General features: G+C 37.3%; 2 protein-coding genes and 1 non-coding gene across 15 annotated transcripts; all 3 read left to right on the top strand.

The window, feature by feature from the left end:
* The first annotated feature begins 996 nt into the window (after positions 1–996).
* Positions 997–16,876, top strand: LOC104108624 (uncharacterized). 13 transcript variants are annotated; one of them, XR_011408834.1, is made up of 10 exons: positions 997–1,197; positions 1,799–1,867; positions 2,006–2,250; positions 7,466–7,533; positions 8,073–12,509; positions 13,615–13,682; positions 13,965–14,251; positions 14,351–14,467; positions 14,544–14,963; positions 16,615–16,876. XR_011408834.1 is itself a non-coding variant. In XM_070177772.1 (5 exons), the coding sequence occupies exons 4-5, from the start codon at positions 14,598–14,600 to the stop codon at positions 16,627–16,629; spliced, it is 381 nt and encodes a 126-aa protein (XP_070033873.1). In that variant the 5' UTR covers positions 7,460–7,533; positions 13,615–13,682; positions 13,965–14,088; positions 14,544–14,597; the 3' UTR covers positions 16,630–16,876. The 13 variants fall into 13 exon arrangements, 4 of the variants coding, with proteins under 4 accessions (XP_070033873.1, XP_070033872.1, XP_009616002.1 ...); XR_011408835.1 differs by having other exon boundaries at positions 13,980–14,251; XR_011408841.1 differs by having other exon boundaries at positions 14,154–14,251.
* Positions 16,877–17,972: 1,096 nt separating this feature from the next.
* LOC104108618 (myricetin 7/4'-O-methyltransferase 2-like) lies at positions 17,973–19,839 on the top strand. The gene is made up of 2 exons (XM_070177774.1): positions 17,973–18,647; positions 19,359–19,839. Exons 1-2 carry the CDS (start codon positions 18,029–18,031, stop codon positions 19,379–19,381), a joined length of 642 nt encoding a protein of 213 aa, XP_070033875.1. The 5' UTR covers positions 17,973–18,028; the 3' UTR covers positions 19,382–19,839.
* On the top strand, positions 18,726–18,827 carry LOC117279728 (U6 spliceosomal RNA). Its single transcript, XR_004510146.1, has one exon. It is a non-coding gene; the product is annotated as a U6 spliceosomal RNA (small nuclear RNA).
* Positions 19,840–20,803: the final 964 nt, after the last annotated feature.

Consider the following 20,803-nt stretch of genomic DNA (forward strand, 5'->3'; position numbering starts at 1 on the left):
CGATCGATTTTCAACCGTTTTGGCGGTCGAAATTCTTTCATTTTCCAGTAGTGTTGTGATGTCGATTGGGCAACTTGTCCAATGACAAGGAAGTCTGTAAGCGGCTTTGTGATAAAACTAGGAGACTCCTTGATCTCCTGGAAGTCCAAGAAGCAGAACACAATTTCAAGAAGCTCAACATAGGCAGAGTACAAGAGTATGGCGAATGCTGTTGTAGAAGTTGTATTGCTAGTTGTATTATTCAATGAACTGAAGATCAAACTGGAGCTACCAGTGAAGTTGTTTTGTGATAGTAAAGCTGCAATACAAATTGCACCAAACCCCATATACCATAAGAGTACCAAATACATAGAGATAGATTATCATTTTATTAGGTAAAAGATACAAGAAGGTTTGATTCGAACAAGTCAGTATCCACATATATGCAATTGGTAGACATTCTCACCAAAGGATTGGGGAAGGCACAACATGATTTTTTGTTGCCCAAGATGGGAGTACTCAATTTCTTTTCACTACACATCTTGAGGGGGAGTGTTGAGAGTATTGATGACGTGGCGAGTGGTTAGTGTAATTAGATATTTGTATATAGTGGTTATGAGGTTAATTATACAAGTAGTACTTGTACGGTATATAACCGAGCATTGACAATTCATTTTCAGATATAATAGAAAAAGGGAAATTTTCCAATTCCCACTACAAGAAATCTGTCTTTTAGTGGCGACTTTATTTATTGCCACAAAATCACATTTATTGTGGCGACTCTAAAAGTCGCTACAGAAGATAAATTATTAGTAGCGACTTTCTTAGGTCGCCTCTAATATGTACCACTAAATCTTGAAGTTTTAGTTTTCGCTGTTAACAAAAATTTGGCTCCAATATTTTAGGAGCGACTTGAAAAATATCGCCCCTGTAGGTCTTTTGGAGTAACTAGGTAGCTACTATAATTAAAAAAAATTCACTTAAAATTAAATAAATAAAAAGAAGCAAGAAAGCAAATAAAAAAACTAGTTTACAGAGAAGAGAAGCATACGTACTTCTGCAACTTCATCCTCTCACTCTCTCTCAACAAAAGGGATTTTCTCCCACTCTTATTAAAAATTAACCATCCAATTCCCTCAAATCTCTTGAATCTATCCTTCAATCGCAAATGTAAACTGATACCCAAAGACCCAATCAGCAATTATATTCTCAAATTAGGTATGTGTTTGAATCCTAAGTTTTTTTGGGTGGTACATGCAGCTAGCGAGAATGATTATTTCTATAATTTTACCTTTAATTTCTCTAACCCATTTGAAAATATACAGGAATCAGAAGTAATTTTTCTTGAACAGCCATCGCCTAAAGCCCTTTCTCTGTGTCGACTGCTCTCTTTCGCTGGGCAAGTTGAAAACTTCTTTTTGAAATTTTAGACCTTTTGATGATTGCATGTTTGGTATTCCACTCAAAATCGTGAAATGTGATATTAGGTGTTATGGGCCTTCATTTTTCTTGATATTTTTCTATGGAACCCGAAAGTTTCGTAAGTATTTGCCCAATAATATTTTGTGTAGTGCAAGTGAAGGTTATTTGAGCTTGTGTTGATATAGTAATCGACAAGAGTCTTCATTGCGTTCATTGCAATTGAATTTATTTTTCATTTTGTTCTTTTTGTTTTTATTTTTAAGGTTTGTACTATCATATTAAATTGCTTACTTCTAAGACAATAAAGTGAAGTTGCAACTAAAATTAACAAAACTGAATGATAGATCATATGTAGACTTTGGACTTATTCTTTTTTCTTTTGGCCGTTGTTCTGTAGAGACATGTTCATCAAGAAATATGGACAGAAGTGCATATCCTTCTCCAGAAGCTGAAATTGGTAGTGCTAGTTAGTTTTTTTATTTTTTCCTTTAATATAACTACACATATATATATATATATATTTGGTCGCATCTATTATTTCTTAAATTGACTAGTACAAGTATCAGTACTATGCTTTCTTAGTATATCTTTTTTTCCTTTGTAGTTTCTTCCAGGAACAAAAAGAGAGGAAGAGGAAAATATAAATCTAAAACTGTAGATATTAAAACTAAGTACGGCGAAAAAATCACAATTACCATTCCAGATGACATTGATAGAGTAGTAGGTGATGGGGCAAGAGATATTGTTAATTGCTGTGGTTTTATCATTAGGAGCAGTATCTCATTCCGGGATGGGAATTGGCAAAAGATTGTTTCAAAATATGGAGAAATAATGTGGTGAAAGGTTAAGGTAACAAGTTATTTTCAATATTGTGTTGACTTCAAATTACATGATTTATTATTATAGTTATTTTTTGATAAAACAGTGAAGTATTACCATTGACAACCAAATGCTTACACCTAATGAGCACTTCAGAGAGATCTCCACATCCTCGAACAAGGAAAAACATCACTCAACTAATTACATAGCTGCTGCCTCAAATAACTAGATCTACTTGCTTTCCTAGAGTATTTCAAGTGCTCTACCCTCTATACAATCTCTTTCTTTATCTGCATAAACACAACCTCAGTATTTACATTTATCCCTCTAAAAAGTTTCCAATTTCGAGCCTTCCATGTGTGGTAGAGCTTTGCACCCCATATTGCTACTGCTAATTCCTTCTTGAAATGCTTCCAATGTCTGGTTTTGATCCATTTCATGCATTGAGTTGTCCCTTTCCTCTGCATTCTGATACCCGACCACATTTCCAATTCATCTTGTAATTTCACTGTCCAACTACGCTCAGTAAAGAGGTGTAACTGGCTTTCAGCCTTGTTTTCATCACATAAGCATCACATTCCATCATCTACTGGTATATGGAGTCGGATAAACCTCTCTTTTGTTAACAACTTCTCTTGATTAGCCAACCATACTATAAACCTATGTCTAGGTAGCATAATGTTGTTCCATACTAAAGCAGTTTCTAACATTTTCTCCATGCTTCCCAGTAAGCTAATATATCTTTTACTGACAAAACATGCACAATTTGTTGTTAAACAGTAGTGCCATTATTGTACCAATTTGTCATAGCTACTTTAATGGAATTAAGCTTCCTCCAGTACCAGCTGCTGTCAACATGTGGAGTGTGAATCCAGATATCGTGGTTCCCTCTCATATACACTCCATGTACCCATCTAATCCATAGTGAATCTGCTTTGGTTGCCAATTGCCAAATCAGATTTCCAACAGAAGCAATATTCCACAATTTACAACTATTGATATTCAACCCCCCATTCTTCTTTGGCTTATATATCTTTTCCCAGGAGACTAGTGCAACTTGTCTCTTCTTATCTATGCTTCCCCATAAGTAATCCTGACATTTCCTATCCACTTCTTTCAAAATGCTTTGTGGTAATATAAAAGCAGCCCCCTAGAAATTGTACACTGAGAATAGGACTGCATTGATAATCTGCAGCATGCCTGCGTAGGACAAGTTTTTAGAATATGCACTTGTTATTCTAGAAGTTATTCTTTCTACCAGCTAATAGCACTCCACTTTGCTCCACTTTTTTGAAGAGAGAGGCAAACCCAGGTATCTAATTGGCAAAGTACCAAGTGAGAACCTAGTCATATGTACCATTTGATCTCTTAGGTTATCCTCAACCCCTGCTATAAAGATACTAGATTTATCCATGTTAGCTTCCAATCATGTTATATCACTAAAATGATTTAATGCCTCCATCATCCTCGCAATAGACTTTAGCTCTCCCTTACAGAATAACATTAAATCATCAGCAAATACTAAGTGAGTCAGCTTAGTATTCTTACACATTGGATGGAACTTAAAGTCAGGCAGTTCCCCCATCATTTTCAAAATCCTTGACAAATACTCCATGACTATCATAAATAACATTGGTGATATTGGATCTCCTTGCCTCAAACCTCTTTTCCCTTCAAAGTATCCATATCCTTCTCCATTAACCTTGATTGAAAATTTTGTGGTAGTAACACATACCATGACTAGATTAGTAAATGCTTTTGGAAAGCCATACCCAATCAATGCCTCCTTAAGAAATTCCCAACTAACTATGTCATATGCCTTCCTTAGATCTATCTTCATCATACATCTAGGCGATGTTTTCCTGTTGTAGTGCCTAAGGATGTCATGGCATATCAACACATTATGCACTAAGGTACTTCTCCTGACAAAGGCTGCTTGATTCTCTGCAACTATACATCTAACTTCCTCTCCAAGTCTCCCACATATCATCTTTGATATAACCTTATACAAGACATTACAACATGATATAGGTCGGAACTGCCTTGCATTTTGAGGTACTGAAACTTTAGGAATTAATGAAATAATTGTTGCATTCAGTTGCCTCAACAGGTTCACATTGCTAAAAAATTCCAGCACTGCTTGAGTTATATCATTACCTATAATGCCTCAGGCTGCTTTGAAAAAGTCACTTCCATACCCATCGGGACCTGGACTCTTGTTCTTGTCAATGCTGAATATAGCCTTTTTCACATCTTCACTTCTATAGGGCTGGACTAAGGCAACTTGTTACCCAAGTGTTAATCTAGGACCATTGTGTAAGAAACTCTTGAAAGCTCTTACCCTTTTCAAAGACTTTTTATTGTTATAGTTAAAAATAATATAATGCTAGTTTTATATATTTTCATGATAAGTTTGAGTTCTTGGCGGTGTGCGAGAGCATGTGTTACAAGCCTTTGTGGTGAGTACTATGCAAAGGCTTTTTAGAGCATGGAAAGCTTGATTGAGCATTCACTACTCTCGCTACGTTGCTAATAGAAATATATTATCTCATCGATATTGTGATGACCTAAAATGTCATCTTTAAATTTAATAAATAATTCTGTATTCTAAGACCTCTAAAAGTACCATGTATCATTCCTCGACTTGCATGCGTAGTCCGTATAATTTTTCAGAAAGTTTTTATATGAAAAATAGATTAAAATATGAAATAGAGCTTTAAAACCCAACTGAGTTGACTTTGGTCAATATTTTAAGCAAACGGACCCGAATTAGTATTTTGATAATTTCGATAGGTCTGTATCATGATTTAGGACTTGAGCGTATGCCCGAAATCGAATTCCGAGGTCCCTAGCCCAAGATATGGAATTTTGATGAAAAATTAAAAGCTTGAAAGCTTAATGATCTTTAAGAAATTACTGATGTTGGATTTATTGACCTCGAGTCCGTATTTTGGTTTCGGATCCCGGTATAGGTCCACTATAATATTTATGACTTGTCTGCCGAATTTCGTGAGATTTGGAGTTGATTTGACGTGATTCGGACGTCCGGTTGTAAAAATATAAGATTTAAAGTTTTCTTGAAAATTTCCTTTGATTTGGAGCCCGATTCGTAGTTCTAGGTATTATTTTGGCAATTTGATCGCGCGAGCAAGTTTGTATGATGTTTTTAGACTTGTGTGCATATTTGGTTTGGAGCCCCGAGGGCTCGGGTGAGTTTCGAATAGGCCACGTGATGTTTTGGACTTTGAAAATCTGGTATTTTGCTGCAGTAGGTGTTCTGGCATGTCCTTCTTCGCGTTCGCGAAGGTACTCTCGCGAACGCGAAGAGTGAATTGGGCAGCTTAAGTTTTCTTCTTCGCGAACACGAAGGCTTTGTCGCGAACACGAAGCGATGGGGGCGTTACCCTTCGCGAATGCGACCAGCTCCTCGCGAACGCGTAGTGTTAGGCACACCTGGGGGAGGGTTGATCATTCCTTCATTGCGAACAAGAGCAATTCCTCGCGAACACGAAGGCCACGGGGAAAAATCCTTCGTGAACGTGAAGGAGTACTCACGAATGCAAAAGCCATAGACTGCTACTCATCGCGAATGCGACAGGCCCTTCGCGAACGCGAAGAAGGACTGACGCCTGTGACTTAAAACAGAACCAAAACGGAATTTTTTCCATTTTTCACAAACCCTCAATTAGAACTCGGCTTAGGGGCGATTGCAAAGGAGTTTTTTACGATTTCGAACTAGGTAAGTGTTCTTTATATCATATAGTGATTGTATTTCATAAATCTAAGTCTATATTCATCATTTATTTCGGATTTAGATGGAAGAAATTGAAATTTTTATAAAATCTTCCAAAAATAAAAATTTAAGATTTGAAAGTCCATTTGACATCGAAATTTGATAAATTTTATATGGTTGGACTCGTATCGGAACGTGTTTTCGAATTTCGTAAGTTTTTCCACGATTTGAGACGTGGGTCCCACTGTCGAATATTTTAATGAATTTCGGATTTTTATTCAAAAAATTAGTAAATTCATATGGAATTAATTCCTATTATTCGTATTAAATATATCGAATTGTTTGTGAATAGATTTGAAGTTTTTGGAGACAAATTTAAAAGAAAAAGCTGTGGTTGAGTAATTGATTGAAATTTGCAAAGCGAGGTAAGTGTCGTGGTTAACCTTGACTTGAGGAAATAGAACCCTTAAATTATTTGTTATGTGAATTGCATATGAACGACGTATAGGCGAGGTGATGAGTGTCTATACGTCATGAAATTAATTGTTTGCCTACTTACTTGAAAAAATATAAATTGTTTTAAATCATGAATTAATTATTATAATAATTATTTCTCTTTTATTCTTTGTCAAATATTAATTTTTGAATTCCTGCATTAATTATTACATGCTATTTGAATTATGTGCCTTAATTGTGATTTGACATTTAGCATATTAAATATTAAACTGCATATTTTCTCTCTGATTTCCATAATAATTTGCTATTTGCCTTTGTTTGTTTCATAATTAAATTATAATTATTATATGCTTATTGTCTTATAATTTTATATTAATTATTATATTTATTGGGAAAATTTTTTATATAAGAATTGGTAAATGAATATGTTGGAGGAGCGGGTTGCACGCCGCAACAGGATTGATTATAATGAATATATTGGAGGATCGGGTTGCACGCCGCAACAGAATTAATTATAATGAATATATTGGAGGATCGGGTTGCACGCCGCAACATACTTATTAAAAGTCCATATTAGAGGATCGGGTTATTAAAAGTCCATATTGGAGGATTGGGTTGCACGCCGCAACAGACTTATTTAAAAGTCGACATACATATATATATATTGGGGGATCGGGTTACACGCCGCAACAGACTTGATTAAAATGAATATATTGGAGGAGCGGGTTGCATGCCGCAACGGAACCGAATATGAATATATTGTGAGAGCGGGTTGCACGTTGCAACAGAATTGAATGTGAATATATTATGAGAGCAGGTTGCACGCTGCAACAGAATTGATGGAAATGATAATTGGTTATGACTGCTGAGTTGGCTTCAATTATTATAAATGAGTTACCTGATTTATTTCTATTATTGTTACTATTATTAATATTGTATACAGGTAATGTAAGTGACCCACCTTAGCCTCGTCACTACTTCGTCGAGGTTAGGCTCAACACTTACCAGTACATGGGGTCGGTTATATTGATACTACACTCTGCACTTCTTGTGCAGATTTTGGAGTTGGTCCCAGTGGCGTACCATAGACTTGCTCGGATTTCAGCTACCAGAGGAGACTTGAGGTATAACTGTATGGCGTCTGCAGTTCTGAAGTCCCCTTCTATTTTACTTCAGTTGTGTATTTATTTCCAGACAACTTTATTTTATTCAGACCTTTATTTATATTTATTTTAGAAGCTCGTGCACATGTGACACCAATTCTGGGATGGTATTTAGATACCATTGTCTTTTATGGATTATTCACTATATTACAGAATTTACTTCCACAAATGTTCTTTGTTATTAATAAATTTTAAAAATTATTTTAAAAATGGATAATATTATTCTAACGTTGGCTTGCCTAGCAAGTGAAATGTTAGGCGCCATCACGGTCCGAAGGTAGAAATTTCGGGTCGTGACAGTTGGTATCAAAGCACTAGGTTACATAGGTCTCACGAGTCACGAGCAAGCTTAGTAGAGTCTGAAGGATCGGTATGAGGATGTCTGTACTTATCTCTCAGAGGCTATGAAGTTTAGGAACAACATCACTTCTTTCTTCTTCTGTCGTGCGAATTTATTCTATCATCGATGATTGAACCATTCTACTCTTATTCTCTCGCAGGTGGTGAGAACACGTAATACCTCTACCGATGGACAGGGACCAGAACCCCCGGTGGCAACTATGACCAGGGGTAGAGGTAGAGGTCGAGGTCGTGCTAGAGGCCGAGGTAGAGCTCAGTCCAAAGCTCGAGCAGCTGCACCTGTTGAAGAACCTCAGGTAGACCTTCAGAAGGAGGTTCCAGTTCAGAATGTACCAGCTGAACCAGTTCAGGTCCCGGAAGGATTCATAGCTACTCCAGTGCTTCAAGACGCTCTAGTTTGTTTGGTGAGTCTTATTTAGGGCGTGTCCCAGAATGGTACATTTCCAGTGACACCAGCCGTCTCACAGGCTGGGGGAGGAGCACAAACTCCCACTACTCCCGCTCCGGAGCAGATGGCTCCCCAGAATCAGGCTCCAGTAGCCCCGCCAGTTGGGGTAGTTCAGCCAGTTGTTGCGGCACAGATCGGTGATAGGCCCTCCATGTCTTTTGAGGCCTTATTGAGACTGGATAAGTTTACTAAGCTCTTTCCAGTTCACTTTAGTGGTACACCTTCTGAGGATGCACAGGATTATCTTGAACGCTGCCATGAGGTGCTGTGGAACATGGATATAGTTGAGACCAATGGGGTTGATTTTGCTGTATTTTAGATGACGAGTTCCGCCAAGAGGTGGTAGAGAGATTACACATTGACCCGACCAGTCGGATCGCCTGCACTTACATGGGAGCAGTTTTCTCGGCTATTTCTGGAAAAGTTCCTCCCTATCACACTGAGAGAGGAATTCCGTAAGCAATTTGAGTGTCTACAACAGGGCAGTATGACTGTTACTCAGTATGAGTCCCGTTTTGTGGATTTTGCCCGTCATGTTCTCCTTTTACTACCTACAGAGGGAGAGAGAGTGAGGAGGTTTATTGAGGGACCCACTCACCCTATCAGACTTTAGATGGCCAAGGAGACCAAAAGTGAGATTTCTTTTCAGGCAGCTACTAATGTCGCAAGGAGGTTCGAGATGGTTCTTGCATAGGAGAGAGGGCAGAGGTCCGATAAGAAGCCTCGTCAGTTCGGTAGTTTCAGTGGTGCCTCGTCTGGAGGTAGAGGTAATTTTGGTAGGGGTCAGCCTCCCAAACCATTTCATTCAGCACTTCATGCATCTCCCGGTGCTTCAGGGAGTCACGATCCTATTATGCCTTACTTTGGGCAGCCAGCATTCAGTGCACATTCAGCTCCTATCAGTGCACCACCACTCCAGAGTTACTATAATGGTTATCCGGCCCCCTGCCCTCTCTCCTATGCAAGAACCATCTTCAGCAACCACGGCATCAGGATGGGTGCTATGAGTGTGGGAACATTGGTCACATTAGGAGGTATTTCCCTAGATTGGCGAGTAACAGATCTCGGCAAGATTCTCGTGCCATCATACCGGCACCGATTGCTTCACCGCCTGCTCAGCCAGCTAGAGGTAGGGGTCAGGTAGCTAGAGGTGGAGGTCAGGCTATTAGAGGTGGAGGTCAGGCCATTAGAGGTGGAGGTTAGACCGTTAGAGGTGGAGGCCAGCCAGTCAGAGGCCGTCCCAGGGACGCAGTTTAGAGTGATGGGGCCCAGCCCCGATTTTATGCTTTTCTAGCTAGGCCTGAGGCCGAGTCATCTGATGTTGTGATCACAAGTATTATTCCAGTTTTCCATAGAGATGTTTCAGTTCTATTTGATCCAGGATCTACTTATTCCTATGTGTCCTCCAATTTTGCTTCATATTTGGTTGTGCCTTGTGATTCTCTGAGTGCTTTTGTGTGTGTATCTACACCGGTGGGAGACTCTGTTATAGTAGATCATGTCTATCATTCGTGTGTGGTTACTATTGGTAATCTTGAGACTAGTGTGGATCTTCTAATTCTTGATATGGTAGATTTTGATATCATCTTAGGTATGGATTGGCTGTCCTCTTATCATGCTATATTGGATTGTCATGCCAAGACAGTGACCCTAGCTATACCGGGGTTACCTTGGGTAGAGTGGAAAGGAACTCCTGATCATTCTGCCAGCAGGGTTATTTCTTATATGAAAGCTCGGCGTATGGTAGAGAAAGGGTGTCTAGCCTATTTGGCTTATATTCGCGATCCCAGTGCGGATGTCCCTTCTATGAACTCAGTACCAGTTGTTCGTGAATTTGCAGAAGTATTTCCTGCAGATCTGCCGGGGTTGCCACCCGACAAAGATATTGACTTCTGTATTAATTTGGCTCGGGTCACTCGGCCCATTTCTATTCCACCATACTGTATGGCCCCGCCAGAGTTGAAAGAATTAAAAGAGAAGTTGCAGGACTTGCTTGATCAGGTATTCATTAGACCCAGTGTCTAGCCCTGGGGTGCACCAGTATTATTTGTAAAGAAGAAAGATGGCTCTATGCGGATGTGTATAGACTATCGGCAGTTGAACAAGGCCACTATCAAAAACAAATATCCGCTGCCAGGAATTGATGATTGATTTGATCAGCTTTAGGGTGCCAAGGTATTTTCGAAAATCGATTTGAGGTCTGGTTACCATCAGTTGAAGATTAGGGCATCTAATGTACCTAGAATAGCTTTTCGAACTCAGTATGGGCATTATGAATTCCTAGTGATGTCATTTGGGTTGACAAATGCCCCAGCAGCATTTATGGATTTGATGAATCGGGTGTTCAAGCCTTATTTGGATTCTTTTGTAGTTGTATTCATTGATGACATCTTGATTTACTCCAGCAGTCGAGAGGAACATGAGTAGCATCTTCGAAGTGTGCTTCACACCTTGAAAAATAATCAGTTATATGCCAAGTTTTCAAAATGTGAGTTTTGGTTAGACTCGGTTGCCTTTTTGGGGCATGTTGTATCGGCAGAAGGCATAAAGGTGGATCCTAAGAAGATTGAGGTTGTTCAGAATTGGCCTAGACCTACTTCAGTTACAGAGATCCGGAGTTTCCTGGGTTTAGCAGGTTATTATCTTCGGTTCGTGGAAGGGTTTTCATGTATAGCAAGCCCATTGACCAGATTAACCCAGAAAGATGTCCCATTCGGATGGTCAGACGAGTGTGAGTTGAGCTTTCGGAAGCTCAAGACCGCTTTGACTACGGCGCCAGTGTTGGTATTACCCACAGGTTCAGGATCGTATACGGTATATTATGACGCATCTCACATTGGGCTTGGTGCAGTATTAATGCAAGATGGCAAGGTAATTGCATATGCGTCGCGGTAGTTGAAAGTTCACGAGAAGAATTATCCTGTTCATGACTTAGAATTGGCAGCCATTGTTCATGCGTTGAAGATTTGGAGGCATTACCTCTACGGTGTCTCGTGTGAGGTATTTACTAATCATCGTAGCCTTCGGTATCTGTTCTAACAAAAGAATTTTAATTTGAGGAAGAGAAGATGGTTGGAGTTGTTGAAAGACTATGATATCACCATTTTGTATCACCCGAAAAGGCCAATGTGGTGGTCGATGCTTTGAGTAGAAAGGATGTGAGTATGGGCAGTCTTGCGTATATTCCGATTGGTGAGAGGCCATTAGTTGCAGATGTTCAGACTTTGGCTAATCAGTTCATAAGATTAGATGTTTCAGAACCCAGTCGGGTTCTAGCTTGCCCAGTTGCTCGGTCTTCTTTATATGAGTGCATCAGAGAGAGGCAGTATGATGATCCTCATTTACTTGTCCTTAAGGAGACGGTGCGGCACGGTGATGCCATACATGTTGCTGTGGGGGAAGATGGGGTTCTGCGAATGCAGGGTCGTATTTGTGTGCCTAATGTGGATGGGCTTCATGAATTAATTCTTGAAGAAGCACACAGTTCCAGGTATTCTATTCATCCAGGTAGCGCCGAAATGTATCAAGATTTGCGGCAATATTATTGGTAGAGGAGAATGAAAAAGGATATAGTTGCACATGTAGCTCGGTGTCTGAATTGTCAGCAAATTAAGTACGAGCATCAGAGACCTGGTGGTTTGCTTCAGAAGTTAGAAATTCTTGAGTGGAAGTGGGAGCGTATCACTATGGATTTTGTTGTTGGTCTCCCACGGACTCAGAGAAAATTTGACGCAGTTTGGGTCATTGTGGACAGGTTGACCAAGTCAGCACATTTCATTCTAGTGGCAGTTACCTTTTCTTCGGAGAGGTTAGCTGAAATTTACATTCGTGAGATTGTCCGCCTTTACGGTGTGTCGTGTCTATTATTTCAGATCGAGGTACGCAGTTTACAGCGTGAGTTAGGCACACGGGTGGAGTTGAGTACAACATTTCATCCACATACAGACGGACAGTCAGAGCGCACTATTCAGATGTTGGAAGATATGCTCCGTGCTTGTGTTATAGACTTTGGAGGTTCTTGGGATCATTTCTTGCCACTTGCGGAGTTTGCTTATAATAATAGCTACCAGTCGAGCATTCAAATGGCTCCATATGAGGCATTATACGGAAGGCGATGCCGATAGGCGAGGTGAGTGTCGTGGTTAACCTTGACTTGAGGAAATAGAACCCTTAAATTATTTGTTATGTGAATTGCATATGAACGATGTATAGGCGAGGTGACGAGTGTCTATACGTCGTCAAATTAATTGTTTGCCTGCTTACTTGAAAAATCATAAATTGTTTTAAATCATGAATTAATTATTATAATAATTATTTCTCTCCTATTCTTTATCAAATATTAATTCTTGAATTACTGCATTAATTATTACATGCTATTTGAATTATGCTCCTTAATTGTTATTTGACATTTAGCATATTAAATATTAAACTGCATATTTTCTCTCTGATTTCCATAATAATTTGCTATTTGCCTTTGTTTGTTTCATAATTAAATTATAATTATTGTATGCATGTTGTCTTATAATTTTATATTAATTATTACATTTATTGGAAAAATTTCTTATATAAGAATTGGTAAATGAATATGTTGGAGGAGCGGGTTGCACGCCGCAACAGGATTGATTATAATGAATATATTGGAGGATCGGGTTGCATGCCGCAACATAATTAATTATAATGAATATATTGGAGGATCGGGTTGCACGCCGCAACAAACTTATTAAAAGTCCATATTGGAGGATCGGGTTGCACGCCGCAATAGACTTATTAAAAGTCCATATTGGAGGATCGGGTTGTACGCCGCAACAGACTTATTTAAAAGTTGACATACATATATATATATTTGGGGATCGGGTTGCACGCCGCAACAGACTTGATTAAAATGAATATATTGGAGGAGCTGGTTGCACGCTGCAACAGAACCGAATGTGAATATATTGTGAGAGCGGGTTGCACGCTGCAACAGAATTGAATTTGAATATATTGTGAGAGCAGGTTGCACGCTGAAACAGAATTGATGGAAATGATAATTGGTTATGACTGCTGAGTTGACTTCAATTATTATAAATGAGTTACCTGATTTATTTTTATTATTGTTATTTTTATTAATATTGCGTACAGGTAATGTAAGTGACCCACCTTAACCTCGTCACTACTTCGTCGAGGTTAGGCTCAGCACTTACCAGTACATGTGGTCGGTTGTACTGATACTACACTCTGCACTTCTTGTGCAGATTTTGGAGTTGGTCCCAGCGGCGTACCATAGACTTGCAAGGATTTCAGCTACCAGAGGAGACTTGAGGTATAACTGCATGGCGTCCGCAGTTCTGAAGTCCCTGACTATTTTACTTTAGCTATGTATTTATTTTCAGACAGTTTTATTTTATTCAGACCTTTATTTGTATTTATTCTAGAAGCTCATGCACTTGTGACCCCAATTCTGGGATGGTATTTAGACACCGTTGTCTTTTATGGATTATTCACTATATTTCAGAATTTACTTCCGCAATTGTTCTTTGTTACTAATAAATTTTAAAAATTATTTTAAAAATGGATAATATTATTCTAACGTTGCCTTGCCTAGCAAGTAAAATGTTAGGCGCCATCATGGTCCGAAGGTGAGAATTTTGGGTCGTGACAGACATGAAGATATTGAGCTCGAGGACTAGAAATACCTAGTAGAGTATTTTGGAAGTTCTGAATTTAAGGTAACTTAATAATAATGTTTGGTTCACTACTCTTTGAATAATGATTTCATAATCTGTTGACTTAGTGCAGGTTGTAAGCGAGAGAAATAGAAAGAATAGGGCAAAACAAATAACTAAGCATGCTTGTGGTACAAGGTCTTTTGCAGAATTAGAGGAATCGATGGTGAAAATATATTTATTATCATGCTATCATATATATTTCTTGTTATCTATATATTCATTTATTTGATTATTTATGTTTTCCTATTGAACTATATTGTAGAAAAATCGCATCACTGGAGAAAAAGAAACACCAGATCGAGTCTAGGAGATCCAACATACACGTAAAAATGATAATGGAGAAATTGTGTGGGTGGATCCACAATCCCAACAAATTCATGTAATATTCTTAAATCACTACATTATTATCTTTTTATATATTTTTTTTTACTGTAAATGGCTACACGTAATTGCAGGGCCAACTACAGGAACTAGTGGCTCAGTAACAATCTGAAGAGAACGAGCATCCCATGACTAGAGATGAGATTTTATCCTCCAGTGAGAGAACATGCTATATTCGTGGTAAAGGGTACGGAAAGAAGCCTCCAAAAAAGAGTCACATTCAAGCAGCAAACTTAGAGGCTAGTGTGTCTTCTGCGATGGTAACTGTGCGTCAAGAAATGCAAGCAGAAATACAAGCTGAGATGAGTCGAAAGTTGCAAGAAGAACGTGAACAAATGGGTGTCGAATTAAAAAGTAACATGGAACAAGAGTTGCAAAGGAAGTTAGAAGAGAAGCTTGAGCACGTGAATGTGGAAGTAGACAACCGGATCAATGTAGAAGTAGCCAAGAGGATTCAAGAACAACTTGCTGCTATCATGACTGGAATGCAACAGGTGATCTACTCTTATTATTTCTGTACTCTTCCTTCCTTCTTGACTATTCTTCTTCTTCTTCTTTTTTCTTGAATTTTCTTCCTTCTTGGCAATTCTTCTCTTCATATCTTTTGTGAGGCACATAATGTGTTTGATAAAATACTTTTTTTTATGAGGTACATAATATTTGGACAAGAGTGGGTTGCTCTAGTGGTGAACACCTTCCACTTCCAACCAAGAGGTTGTGAGTTCGAGTCACCCCAAGAGCAAGGTGGGGAGTTCTTGGAGTGAGGGAGCCGAGGGTCTATCGGAAATAGTCTTTCTACCCCAGGGTAGGGGTAAGGTCTGCATACACACTACCCTCCCCAAACTCCACTAGTGCGATTATACTGGGTTGTTATTATTATTGTTGTATGAGGTACATAATGTGTTTGATAAAATACCTGGGAGGGATCTTGGTTTATATTCTAATACAACTATAAAAATTCTAGCCTATTTTATGATATTATTGGGCAGAAGTGTCTATTTTATGAGAAATTTTGGTTTGTTTCTGATATTATTCTGCAGAAGTGTATATTCCGGTGCAACTATAAGAATGCTAGCCTATATTATGGGTTTGTTTCGAATGTTTTTATGAGAAATTTGGGTTTGTTTAGAATGATAACCTATTTTATGATATTACTGTCAAGCCTACTGAATTTCATAAGTTTGGATGCCGACAATTAATAAGAAGGGAAAATTCCATACACTGCTCTTTATAGCTTCTCATGTTCTTGCCAGGATTAGTCTCTGGAGGTGTCCTTTTTTTGGGATCAAATGGACGATCTGAAGTTCATATTTTAGCTAAGTTTTGTAGCTGAAATTTTCTGAATTTTAGATATTTATTGTCATTGTTAGTTGGAGATTTTGATCAGGGAATCAAAATTTGCAAAGCTGGTTTTGCTTCTCTTTTTTTTTTTTTTTTCGTGGGGAGGAAGTATGGATGTGTAGGTGAGTAATCGTTCTTGTTATTTCTGAAAATGGGAATCGGGAGCAGTATCTTGGAAGATATATATAGCAAAGTCCAATTTTGATTCTAGACTTTTAAAAGAGGATATGAGCTCGGCAATAAAAATTGGAGATCTGGATAATATATTTGTCTTATAAGCCCTTTTGGATCTGAACATAGTAACTTTGTTTGGATAAGTAAAAGATAAATTGACTTTTTTATAGTAAGAGGTATTTATTTAAGTACTTAGTTGTTTTTAATCATACTAAAAAATGTTATATTTGCAAAAAGACGATCTCTGTAATCCTTATGTAGTACTCTTTTGTAAATGTTTAGTTATTGTTGGTATTTCTTTCTACACCAAAGTAGTTACATATAGCTTTTGCAGTTCGATGTAGTACCCTTGTGCAAATGTTTAGTTATTGGATTGGTGGTATTTCTGTGGAATCTCTCAGTCTTGGTGTCATATTGTTGTAAATCTGGTTTATGGTGAAGTAAAATGAAGCCTGGGTTTTGTCTTAGAAATAAATTATCAATGTTTTGCGCAAGAATTTTTTGTTTATTATGAAACTCTCGAGCTTAAGTCGCTTCTTCGACCTAATGTTCTTATTTGTATCTTTTTTCACCTTGATGTTATCTTCAAGCTCTAACAATGTGATCTTGTACTTTTTTCTTTAATAATAGGGACAAGGTTCTTAAATAATGGTGACAATGAAGGAGGATCTTGAAGCTAAGGCCCTCAATATTTTGCTTTTTGATTATATGTATATGCGTACAATGACAATGAAGTATTATGTAGTATATATGCGGAGGAGCTTGAAGGTAAGACACTAAATATTTTGCTTTTTGGTTATATGTATATGCGTACAATGACAATGAAGTATTGCCTAGTATATATGTAACTGAATTTTTAGTAATGGAAGTGTTTAGTATTTGGTTTAGGAAATTCTTTTGGTGTTTATTAAATACTATTGGATGATCTTAAACTTATATATTAATATTAATATATAAGTTTCAGTTGCTACTAAATATCTTTCTTCAGAAGCAATATTAGAGTTGTCACTAATGGCTAATCATTTTTGTGGCAACTAAGGTGCCACTAAATGTGACTCTTCAGTAGCAATATTAGAATTACCACGGATGGCTAATCATTTTTGTGGCAACTAACTCGCCACTAAATGTAACTCTACTGTACAGTAGCACTATTAGAGTTGCCACTGATGATTAATTATTTTTGTGAGACTTTGGTCGCCACTAAAAGACAAAGATTTCTTGTAATGAGATCTCTCTTCTCTTCTCTGATTTCTCACGATCTCTGCATCTCGAAGCTTCCATGGCTTCCACTTAACAGATATAAACCAAAAATAGTAATATTAATACAAGTACATTTTTATTAGTGACTACAATGTAAAAATGTCTTTTTTTAAATCGGTGGAAGCGTCTTGCTATAAATTAAAGTGGGTTTGGCGCCCCCTGCCTAGCAAATTTTGCTGATAGCAATAATTAACTGCTAATTAAAATGGGATAAGCCCATTGTCTGAATCAGAAATATGCAGCAACCAAATATTTATGACAAATTGAAGCAATATAAATTTTTCGTAGTTGACTACGGAAACTCGATTTGCATTTTGATCACAAAAAACAAATAGACGTAGTAGTGTAAAAAAGAATTTATACCATAAGGCAACTTTAAAGGTAATTAAAAGTAAATATTCATAATATGTGAATTTGATTTTCTAAAAGAATAAGATAAGTAATTTTTTAAAACAAGTTAAATTACAGTAATTTGTACAAAAATAAATATACACTGCAATAAACCTCACGGAGTATTGTATTAGTAATGTAAGGTCGGTAAGCGCCATGTAAATGCAAATCAACCTAATCTTAGACTCCTACCGCCGCCAGCATTATTTCCCAAACTGCATAAGCAAAGCCGTTCTTGGGACGTGCCCAATTAAATTAAAGTCATATATCTGTAGATAGATTAAAGCAAATTCTTTATACATTGACTGACGGTGTATATTACTTAAACTTCTATATAAATTGGTATTGCAGCTTAAATAATTGACAAAATTAGGCTACAAGCTAAGGTCCTCCAATGGCAAAGAACGAGAACATTCGCGCTGATCTTGAGCAGCTCCTACAAGCTGAAGCTCAAACATGGGACTACATTTTGAGTTTCGTGCGTCCTTCTTGTATAAGATGTGCAGTTGAACTACGAATTCCTGATATTCTTCGCAAACATGGGATTATGACAATTTCTGACCTTGTTGCGTCTCTACCTAATCTGAACCCTTCTAAAATTTCCTTTCTCCCCGTTTTAATGCGAATTTTAGTTCATTCTGGCCTTCTCAATTACCAAAAAGAGGTAGATAGCTATTCCTTCACAACTGCTGGCTCTCTCCTCATAGAAAATGAACCTTTTCGCAAGAGGTCACATTTCCTTTTTAGCCAAAATCCTGTTATTACGTTAAAGCCATTTTCTTCCTTGAGCCATTGGTTACAAGATGATCTTCCCACTGCTTTTGACACAACGTACGGGAAATCCATGTGGGATTATTGCGCTGACGAGCCAAAATTTGGTAGTATTTTTAATGATGTAATGGCTAGTGATTCTAAATTGATTTCCCATTTGTTCATTAATTCTGAGCAGTGTAAGCATGTTTTTGAGGGCTTAACGTCGTTGGTAGATGTTGGAGGTGGCACTGGAACTTTGGGTATGGCTATAGCTAATGCTTTTCCAAGATTGAATTGCATTGTGTTTGATCTCCCTCATGTCATTGGTCATTTTTAAGGTCCCTTCGGGATATCCGATAAAATTGGAACGATACAGATAAGATTAGCATGACTATTGCGCAAGGATGGCATGCACAAATCAAGAAATGGTCCAAATTTTAAATTAAAAAAATCATTTTTTCAACATTAATTTTATTGACCTTTACGCGCTATAATACATGAAGTCGCAAAATAATTTCTTTTACATTAAAGTAATTGAACTTATACTCAACTATAATAGTCAAGTCACAGTAAACATTACCCTGTTAATTAAAGTTTAGTTACTTTATTGTCATAGAGGATACTGTTCAATTACTTTAATATAAAAAATAAAAAAAAACTCTTTATGTGACTTAGTTTTTATAAAGAGTAACTTTACCCCTATAAGTGAAATCGTTGTGAATATAATTAGTAACAGTATTCCCTTGAGATGTTACTTTAAAATTTAATCGAAAATATTCATATACTATAATTACTTATATTTTTTTAGCTGATTGTTTATCGGAAACGGCTTTTCTGCTCTCCTAAAATAAGGGTAAGGCTGCGTACAACCTACCTCCTTAAACCGCACTTGTGAGAATTCATTATATTGTTGTTGTTGTTAGTTGTTGTATAATTACTTATATATAGTTGTAACTGCATGGGTAAAACAGTTTATTTTGCACAACTGGAGTGACGAAGACTGTGTGAAGTTACTGAAGAAATGCAGAGAGTCAATTCCAAGTAAAGAGAAGGGAGGGAAAGTGATGGTCATAGACATAGTAATGGAGGATTATTCGAGCAATAATATTAATGAGCAGCTTGTTCAAGTACAGCATTTCATGGACGTTATCATGAGGATTAGTTACGGTGCCAAAGAGAGAACTAAGACGGAATGGGAAAAGCTTTTCCTAGATGCTGGTTTTAGTGACTATAAAATAACAGCCAATTTTGGCATGAGGTCTCTAATTGAAATCTATCCTTAAACAAGCATATGGTTATGGATCATCATATCTTTAATTGAAAAAATAAAATGAAGCTTTGCCACAGTTGCTTAACAGTCCCTAATTTCTTAATTAGTTTGGCATCTTATTTGGGGAAACATAAGTTGATTTTATGGATGTATTTGGTATGAAAGAAGCACACTTTTCGGAATTGTGCATTTTCATTGTTGTGGGTGTATTTTTATTGATTCAGAAATGTCTTTTTATAGCTAATGTCGAAAAGGTCTACATTTGTCTCAATAAAATTTGAAACTATTGTTCCATTATCACCTTATTGTTTGACCCAGAATATAGATCTAGATTTAAACAATTAGATTTTTCTAATAGAATAAAGTTAATCTTAACTTATATTAATATCCAAAAGACTGTTCAACTGATTTCGTGGCAAAATGTCACAAGTTCCGTTTAAATAGCAGTAAATGTGTAATAATGTACAATATTCAATGGCCCAAGAACAAAAGGAATAACATTAAATAGTAATAAATGATATATAAGGGCATTTGTGTAAATAAACACAAGTGAGGTAACCGAAAAGGGGTGAGATTATGTGATATTCCTCCTAACAATGATAAATGATTGATGAGCTTTTGAATATTCGGATTCTCCTTGGATCGTGGGAGAAAAATTAGACAAAGATTTGAAGAAAAGGTGTGTTTTGTATGTAAGTAATAAAGCAAGAATCTTTAGAGAATGCCAATATATTATTATTTACAATGAGTGTCCAATCCCCCTCTATAGCTACATATTTTTTCTCTTTATAAGGGCATATTGGCCACAAAAACCTTAATAGTACAAATCGAAAAAATATTCACCGGAATATTATCATTAAAATCTTATCACTAAAACTAGTCGTTACTGTCCTTCTAAAGGGAGTGCTCGTCCTCGTTCCTCTGTTGAGTCAGCTCGACCTCGTCTTCGTCCTTCGTCAGATCACTTCGACCTCGCATTCATCCTTTGTTGAGAACGCATTGATGACATGTGGCGGTATTCGAAGGCTCTCTTAATATTGACTTGACCCACATATAATTAGGATAAGTTTTTGCCTATACATTTATCACTAACATAGCTCCAGCATGATAGAATAAAAAATCATGTCTAAGTTTTTTGAGAAAAAA

This window comes from Nicotiana tomentosiformis, chromosome 6, assembly GCF_000390325.3.
Source record: "Nicotiana tomentosiformis chromosome 6, ASM39032v3, whole genome shotgun sequence".
Classification (NCBI taxonomy): domain Eukaryota; kingdom Viridiplantae; phylum Streptophyta; class Magnoliopsida; order Solanales; family Solanaceae; genus Nicotiana; species Nicotiana tomentosiformis.